Raw genomic sequence first — 9,520 nt, 5'->3', positions numbered from 1 at the left:
GCCATTCTCCTGCCTCAGTCTCCGGAGTAGCTGGGACTACAAGCGTCCGCCACCACACCCAGCTAATTTTTGTATTTTTAGTAGAGACAGGGTTTCACCGTGTTAACCAGGATGGTCTCAATCTCCAGACCTCATGACCCACCTGCCTCAGCTTCCCAAAGTTCTGGGATTACAGGCACAAGCCACAGCGCCTGGCCAAAACTTTTCTTATTTTTATCACTACTGACTAGCTTGATCTATTCCTAAACTCCATATGAATGGAATCATATAACATTTTTATTGAGTTATTTTCCTCCAAAGTTAGCATTTCTGAAGTGTATTCATATTGTTGTATCAGTAGGTCATTTTTTCTTATGACTAATTTTCCATTGCATAAAAATACAACAACTTGTTTATCCACATTCCTGTTGATGGATATCCACGTTACTCCTGTCTTCAACTATTATGGATAAAGTTGTTGTGAATATTCTTGTGGAATTCTTTCTTGTGGACATACGCATTCTTCTTTTTAAATTTTCTTTTAGGTGTAGATTTAGAGTGGAAATACTGACTCATGGTGTAGACGTGTGTGCAATGCTTGCCTGTCCCCACAAAAGCTCATGTTGAAATTTGTCAATGTAATGGTATTGGGAGGTGGGACAGCTATGACTAGGTCAGGAGGGATCTGTCCTCAGAAAGAGATCAATGCCCTTATTGTGGGAGTGAATTAGTTGTCTTGGGAATGGTCTTCTGATAAAAAGGATGAATTCAGTCATTTTCTCTGACTTCAGCGCTTGCTTCCCCTTCCTTCTGCCTTGGATAACAGCAGGAGGCCCTCATCAGTTATGACCTTTTGATCTTGGACGTCCCAGTCTCCAGATCTATAAGCCAAATAAATCTCTTGTCATTATAAATTACCCAGTCTGTGGTATTTCTCTATAGCAGTAAGAAAGAGATTGAAAGAAAACATGGTGCTGAGAGTGACACTGTTGCTATAACAAGTACCTGAAATTGTAGAAGCAGCTTTGGTTAATGGCAAATGGGTAATGGATAGAGGTTGGAAGAATTCGGAGAAGCAGACTAGCAAAAGACTTGATTGCTGAAGCAGAGCATTAAGGGCAATTCTGGTGAAGGCTTAGGGGGAAATAAGGAACAAGGTATCAGAAATTGAAGTAAATGTTATCCTTGTTGTAAGTAGCAAAAACCTTGGCAAAATTGTGTCCTGTTCTAGGACTTTACGGAATAAAAAAATTATGAGCCATTAGCTAGGATATCTGCTCAAAGAAATATCTAAGCGGCTAAGCATTCAGGCTACTGTGTGACTACTTTCAGGCACCAGGAATTCTAACCCAGCTAGATAGGAGCCAAGGGAATAGATTTTGCAAAGCAGCACTGATGGTGACACTATCTCCCTCTGCTGTCCTGTCTCCCATAAGCCGAACTCACTCTGGAGTTAGAGAAAAGAGGAGCCAGTTAACATGATACACTGGGGTCAGCTTCTGAAGGCAGGGTGGATCTGGAGGTAATAACAAAAACTGTCCAGAGCACTACATATAGGATGGCATTGAGGGTGCTGAGTCTAAAGCTGGGTAGGTCTTTGCTGTGAGTTGATAAGGCCCTAGAATAATTTCTAGGGAATCTGTACTCTTGATAATTTACAAACAACCCAGGTCTGCTTTGGATCTGATCAGATGGACTAAATCTTGGGAACTCTGTACCGCTGGCCACTCAGGAAAGGGGCTGGGAATGTTGCCTGGGACACGAAAATACGATAAGAAATATTGGTGTGAATCTAGCATCAGAAAGATGATGCAGGGACAGTCAGGAAGAGCTGGAAGCTGAGGTTTAATCACAGGCTCCTCACCCTTCACCGATAGGCAGGTGACGGAGCACTGCAGCACTAGGTGGGACGAGGGTGAGAGGGCAATGGGGTAGCCTGCGAGCTTGGACAGCGTAGGCAGAGGAGCAACTGTGTCACCACAGGAGCTTCTGCCTTCACCCATCCCTCCAGTTCTGTAGGATAGGTAGAGTCCAGGGTCCGTGGAGCACTAGACCTAAGGAAGCCTGCATGGGGAGGACACAGGACAGTGACATCACAGGATACCCCTCCCATCAGGAAAATCAAGGCCCAGAACTCACTCAGCTCTTCCCCAGGAGGACCAAGCCCTACATCAGGTGCAGTGCTGCCTGCCCCACTGTGCCATGTGCCCCGGGCTTCTCTGCTGGGCGCTGCTTTGCCTACTGGGAGCAGGTGAGTCCTGTGCGCAGGACAGCAGCCCCATTCTCAGGTTTCCCACCCCTATGTCCTCCACTTTAACTTGGGGAGGACCTCCAGGCTGTCTCCTGAGCTCATTCTCCATCTGCTTTTCCCACAGGCCCAGTGGAGCCTGGAGTCACCCAAAGTCCCACACACCTGATCAAAACAAGAGGACAGCAAGTGACTCTGAGATGCTCTCCTATCTCTGGGCACAGCACTGTGTCCTGGTACCAACAGGCCCCGGGTCAGGGGCCCCAGTTCATCTTTGAGTATTATAAGGAGGAAGAAAGAGTCAGAGGAAACTTCCCTGAACGATTCTCAGGTCGCCAGTTCCCTAACTATAGCTCTGAGCTGAATGTGAACACCTTGGAGATGGGTGACTTGGCCCTGTATCTCTGTGCCAGCAGCTTGGCACAGCCCAGCTGATTCACTGACATTCTGTATGTAAACTTCCTTCCTTAGCTTTGACTTGAGAGCTACAGGCCCCACCCAGGTCTCACTCCTTCAAGGGAAGCTTTCAGTTGTTTGGAAGGCATGTCTTGTGTCCCACTGAGCGCAGAGCTCTCCCAACCAACAGCGTCCAGGTTTCCTGTGCCCTGAGTGTGCCTGCTTCTCTGCTGCATCCTCTTGCAGCTTGTCACTTCCTGGGTAACTTCAGAACAAGAGTGACTGCTGAGCCCGAGATGTGTGCTTGATTCTTTGTATTTGTTATATAGCTTAGAGATTTTCAACAGTCTTGCACATCAAACATTCTTATTCTTCCTTTACAGATGGGAGGCTCAGGGACATTGAGTCATTTTCCCCAGTGTCTCCTGGCTTGTAAGGATCAGAAGTAGGAAACAAACTAGTCCATACATTTTCCACCTACCCCTCTGCTCCATCATCACCTTCTGTGTCCTAGTCAGTAAGAGAGAGCCCTCATACTGCCCTCATGACCACCAGGGCCACAGTAGAGGCTCAGATGTCTTAAGGAGTCATTACTAAGGCCTCTTCATTAGCAACTTTGAAGAAGCTTAAATTTCACATTTAAAAAAATTCATTTATATGCATTCCCCATGTCTTTCCCCCGTCTGTAGCTTACATTTTCATTTTTATGGTGTTTTTTGATGCACAACAGTTTAATTTAATGCAATAAAAATGAAAAACAATTTTGTGTGTAGACAAAAACTGCTGTCTCATATAAATGTCTAAACATATTTTTCTCAATTTATTCTACTAAAATTTAAGTTTGGATTTTCACCACTAAGAATAAATACACCTGAAATAGATCTTATGTGAGAAACAAGATAGAGACCTAGGAATGGGAGGGAAGCATGTATGTTCAGTGAAGAAGCAATAACCTGTTAAAAGAGCCCTAAAGTGGACGCCCTGAGCTGATGGTGGTGAGGGAGGTGGAGGGCAAATGATCATGACCCTTGTCAGTCTGTTGTCTTGTAGAAGAAAGCCAGGAGCAGAGACCACATGGGCGAAGGTTTACGACTGGACTGTAGGTTGAAGGTTGCAGCAGGTAGAGGGAGGAAGAGCAGGCAGGGGGCAGAGTCACTGGTTGGCAGGGGCAGTGGCATCATCAGTTAACTCTACTGACATCCAGGATTTATGTTCCCAAAACACAACCTTAAAACCCTCCCCACAATTTCCCCATTTTTCTGTGACCTTGCTATGACCACCAGACTCCTCAGTGGTGTGGCCTTTTGCCTCCTGGGGGCAGGAGAGTCCCCTAAAGCCTTTTCCTTGGCTCACCACATCCTAGCCTAAGCCTTTACCTCAAGTCTACATTATTGGGTCCCTCCTTGGGCACTCAACTTCCTTCTATGATAGACTTCACAGAAGCTGAGACAACCAGATCCCAAAATACCAGAGAAGAAATGCAGGACATGGAGTGGAACAGAGATGCCTGAGACTGCCATCCATGAGTACATGTGTAGGTGTTAATAGGCGCTGAAACTGGTGTACAGCTGATCCGTCCCAGTCCGTACTATAGAGAAATCCCTGAGGGTCTGTGCCTTTCTCTCAAAGCCAAATATATGGCCTTGGTGTCAGACAGCCTCTCCCAGACCTCTTTGCCCTCTTGCACCAGCCTTCACCCCACAGCCACCTTCCTCTGCACACAAAGCTCGGTGGAAGATATAGGTGGCCTTGTCTTCACGAGACCGTGATTTGAGCAGTGGATAATGTCCCGTAGGAGTCTCCTGAACACTGCCTTAGAAGTCTTCCTCAGTTGCTCTCAGAAAGGAAAGTTCATTTGAAATTATATATTGCAGACAGTATTCACAACACAGGTACGTTCTTTTCCTTGTCGGCCTTCACAACTCCATCTTTCCCACACCATGCTCATGTCAGTCCTCAGCCTCCTCCATGTGATGTCTGCTCCCAGCTGTCCTCTCCCTTTCTCTGCACCCTCATCTCCAGTCAACCTCAGAAGGGTCGTTCAGGCCATTTCTCATGCGTTGTGCTCCTCCCACCAAAGGCCTTTCCACTCCACGCTGTATCCTCTGCGTCAACACAAGTCTCTTCTTTTTTGTTCTGGCTCCAAATCTCAGTTTAATTACCACCATCTTTAGGAAGACACTCCTTCAACAGTTTTCTAGGCTGCACCTCCTTATTATAAGTGCTCACAGCTTATAATATGCATTAGTATTCATAGATTTAACACCATTGTCATTTTCCATGACTTTGGGTGACTAATGGATACTTGTGCTCTAGACTGTAAAACTCATTTCAGAAATTGTGGATGTTTTGTTCCCCATTTTATTGTCAATACCAACAGCAGTTTGAGGTGCCAGTGGCCAATCTTGAAAGAATAAAGAATGGATAGTGAAAGGCCCTCTGGGTTCCCACTTAGACTCTTTCAGAAGTCTGGGCGCATTAAATGGGAATCTCTATCCCTTCATCTCCTAGGATCTAATGAGTCCTGGAAACATGAGAAATCCCTGTCATGGATGAGTCACTGGATCCCAAGCCTTTCTGCAGGACTGAACTTCCTATCAGGAGGCCCATCACCCTCCTGGCCTGTTTCCTTCTTCAATCTCCTTCCCTCACAGGTGTCCTGGATTTCGGAGTCTCACAGACACGGGGCACCTCATCATTGGCAGAGTGATCTGAAATATAATGTTAAACACTGGCATTAAAAGGTGATGGAGGCTGGGTGCAGTGGCTCGCACCTGTAATCCCAGTACTTTGGGAGGGCAAGGCAGGCGGGCCACGAGGTCAGGAGTTCGAGAACATCCTGGCTAACACGATGAAACTCCATCCCTGTGAAAAATAAAAAATCTAAATTAGCCGGGCGAGGTGGCGGGCGCCTGTATTCCCAGCTACCCAGGAGGCTGAGACAGGAGAACAGTGTGAACCCACGAGCTGGAGCTCATAGTGAGCCAAAATTGCAACAGTGCACTCCAGCCTGGGGGACAGTGAGACTCCGTCTCAAAAAAAAAAAAAAAAAAAAAAAAAACAGGTTATGGAGAAGAAAACAAATGGCTTTTCCATTCTCTTAGGAAGAGTTTTCCCAAGGCACAAATATCTCTTTGGGTGGCTTTGAGGCCACGGTGCCTGATACACTGAACGATATCATTGGTGTCCATTTCCATGAATTGGTTGGCAACACCAGAGACACACAGCTCATGGTAACCAGCTTCCTCCAGACCACACATGATTTTGGTGCAGGGCGCTGAGCAGAGACCTTTGCTTGTTCCTTTCTTTTCCCAGATAGGAAAGGCTGACTGTGAGGCAGAGGCTCCATTTTCAGAGCAGGGCTGTGTGTTAGTCTCTGAAGAATTGTGAGAGTCATTCTGGGTGGAAATAATCAAATATACAATCACTAAGGATGCTCCACGGAAAGACCGAAGTCCTACTTTTGCAAGAATTATTTGCATCTATGCTTTAAAGATGAACGCAGTTTTATCTCTTTAGGCAGGAAAGACCAAAAATAGACTAGCTATTTTAAATAACTGAACCTTAAACAGACCAAAGTCAGAACATCTTCCCTAGGGACAGCATTTTCTTCCACCCACTCGCTAAAGCTGTATTTGAGAAAGCTGTGTGCTGTTGATAAATGCTGGAATATCATTACAATCAACATCATAATAATACTGCTACTTGGATCAGAAACAAAGAGCATTTCCAAAGCTTGAAAAATGTAAAACTGGAAACAAGCTCTCACTGAGTTTGGAAAAGCAGGCACTGGAGGGTGCTCATTTCTCTTCCTTTTCAAATCAGGGGGGTATTCAAAGCCTGTTCTAGAACAAGGAGTGAGATCCTCCACTTCCCCATGGTGATCAGGCTTTCAGAGGCAGAAGCCTTACTAGTTCATAATCAGCACAAACCAACCTCACCATCAAATGTGTCGACCTCAGTGCTCACCCTCCTCAGCGGTCAGAGACTGGCTGTGTTCTCCAGGAGCTCGTGCGCTTTTACGGAGCCCACTTTATCCTCGGTTTATTACAAAAAATAAATTAGCCTTTATGGGGGTTCCATAAACAGAAGCTTTCTGTGCTTTACCCATTTAGACACTACAAATTCTGATGCCTCATGAAAGGTATAAACTTAAAGCTTGCATGTGGTTAAGATTTTCTAATAACCAAATTCAATTATATCTATGTATATATATTGAAAATGTCAATAATGCTCTCAAATCCAATCCCACCTTCCATGGGTAACCAATATTAAGGCTCTGGTGTGCTTCTTTTCATGCCTTTTTTCTGTGTTCATGCATACCTTTCTACCCAAGTACACCTACAGAAAATGGGTTCACCTGTACACTTTACCTGCACACTCTTTTCTGTTAACATAACTTGATCTTTATTGTTGCAGATTTTTCGATATAGATCTAACTTGCTACTATTACCTGCTTCATATGACACAACGAGGGTAGACAGGTACACTCGTGTTGTTATCTGATTCCTAAATTCTGCTAGATGTTTTCTAAAGTGACTGAATGGCCTCTTTTGGCTTCCAAGTTCTCTTCACCCCAGCACCCAGCTGATGATTCCAGCTTTTCCATCACTCATAGTCCTAGCAAGTGTGAGAGCCCCACTGGTTTCTCCTGCATGAGGAGACAGGGAGGGATAAAAGGATAGACATTTATCAAACCTACCAGAGACTACACAATATCTCAGTTAATCCTCATAAAGCATTGAGGGGAATCTTAGTCTTGTTTTGTAGATGAGTCTAAATGAGGCAAAAGTCCAGGAATGGTAATGAATGGCCTTGCCCATGGTCTCCAAGCTAATAAATGTTGGAGCCAGATGAAGGACAGTCAGCTAGCTTCTGTGTGGAACTGAGAGAAGGGTCACTGGAGTTTGAGGGAGGGGAAGTCTAGAACCATCTGGGGCTGTCTTCAGATCAGACACCAGGGTTAGGAGAGTCTGTGTACCCTATAGCACTGCAGGCACAAGTATCGTGGTGTTGGCAGTGGGCAGGTACTAGAGTGGGTAAGTGGTTAGTGCCCTGGAACCAGAAGATCTGAGCTTTGAGAAAATTATCCCCATCACAAGATGTAGCAGAGACACTGATGTGGACACACAAGGCCAGGGAGCTCTGTGAGGAGCTGTTGTTAACATGAGGGAGGGGGGAGAAGAAACTAAGTGGTCACTTCCTACACATGAAATGTGGAGGAAAACCATATTAAGTAGAATCCCATCTGATTTTCATCAGTGTTGCTTTGTAAGCAGTTGGGAGGTGGGATGATTTATTTTTGAGTTTAAGTGAACATCTATATGGCTCCTTTACCTAATGAAGGCTGGTGGGGAAGGGAAAAATGGCACGGTCAATGGAGTCAAAGTTTGCTTAGTAAATAACTCAGAGTTCAAAGAGAGACTCTCATGGGCCAGAAATTGGTAAAGCTTTCTGGATTCTAAAATTAGGAGGATCTTATTTTCTTTGAATCAGCAGAGAAGGAAGGAAAGGCAGTGGGGAGGGACAGTTGGGAATACGGAATGTCGAAGACAAAGGACACGTAATTCCAAATTCTAAGCTGTGAAGCTGTGAAGCTGTGATGCAAACTTCTGCTTCTCCTAATGGATTTTCAGGTCTCAGCACAGATGCACAGCTGAGGGAGTAATTTCTTTGGAAATGAAGGACAAACAGCTGCGTTAAATATTAATAACAACTCCACCTTACAAAGCACACCTGGAAATGGAAACAAGATTATTTTTAAGGCCTTTTCTACTCTGAGAGTCTCTAAGTTCGTGGCCAGATGAGAGATGAGGAAGGGGCAGGGGTGTTGATCCACACGCCAAGAGTACCATGAAGCATATAGTTCTGAGAGTGCATCAGAGCCCTAAGAAGAATAATGCCCTTTATGTTGTTTCGCCCTCTGCCATCCCAATCCCACCCCACCCATAATTAAGCAGCCACGGAAATGAGGGGAGCCAGAAGGAATCAAACCCTGCTGCTTGGTTCAGTAGACACAGGGACCCGGGGGAAGGGTGTTGGCTGGATCTAGGAGAAGATGATGAGCTCAGAAAATACATAAGCAGAAACTCCAGGGGAAAGCTTGTGAAATCCTGGAGGAATCACAAGATACAGTATTAGAGCTCCTTTTTATTTATTAGTAAATTTTATTTATTACTAAATTAATGGCAGGAATCCTGCACAAAGGGATATGCCCTATGAAACATGACATCTCAAATACAAACAGAGCATTCTTCCTCACCCTAAACTCGGCCCTTTCTCCCCAAGCCCCTCACGCATCAGGCCACCTTTGTGCCCATAAGTCATGGGCAGTGCTGGGTGGTCACCGTCATCCAAACAGAGAGGGCAGTCAGCAGCGTGAGGTGGTTCTGCCTGCTGTGGTCTCACCCCAGACATGGAAATGAAGGGCCCTGGGAGGAGCTGAGGGCACTCAGCTTTGTTTCTCAGGAGTCCCATCTGTCAGTGAGTTGACAAGAAACAGAGCAAAACGACTCCTCCAATGTTGATGAGCCGGCCCCTGGGATTTGGAAACTTGATAACAGAGAAAACCAATATAGACAAAGGATTTTAATCAGGATTATGGTCAATTAAGCAAATTAGAAAAGGATACTTGAAGGAGTATTTGGGACACAGGAATCAAAAACACCGGGAAGACATGAGGAGTTTCCCTAAGACTCTAGACTACAGCACTATGTAGATACCTAACACCAGAATATTAATTATAGTATTGAGGAAATAAAATTTACATTGAGTTACAAACTGTTTACAAAAGGTCATGAAAATCTTGGAGACTTGTTTCAATTCAGACAAATGTGTCCTTCTCATTCTCAGCTGTTCATTGGTGCATTTATCTTGAATTTGACCATCTGGGGAATG

At 45.0% G+C, this 9,520-nt stretch overlaps 1 gene segment (V, D, J or C); it reads left to right on the top strand.

The window, feature by feature from the left end:
* The first annotated feature begins 1,320 nt into the window (after positions 1-1,320).
* Positions 1,321-3,320, top strand: LOC111521504. The segment is given in 2 exon segments: positions 1,321-2,230; positions 2,355-3,320. Coding segments are annotated over 2 exon segments (357 nt in total).
* Positions 3,321-9,520: the final 6,200 nt, after the last annotated feature.

Source organism: Piliocolobus tephrosceles, unplaced genomic scaffold (assembly GCF_002776525.5).
Source record: "Piliocolobus tephrosceles isolate RC106 unplaced genomic scaffold, ASM277652v3 unscaffolded_39781, whole genome shotgun sequence".
NCBI classification, from domain to species: Eukaryota; Metazoa; Chordata; class Mammalia; order Primates; family Cercopithecidae; genus Piliocolobus; species Piliocolobus tephrosceles.
This window is presented reverse-complemented; position numbering and strand designations above follow the sequence as displayed.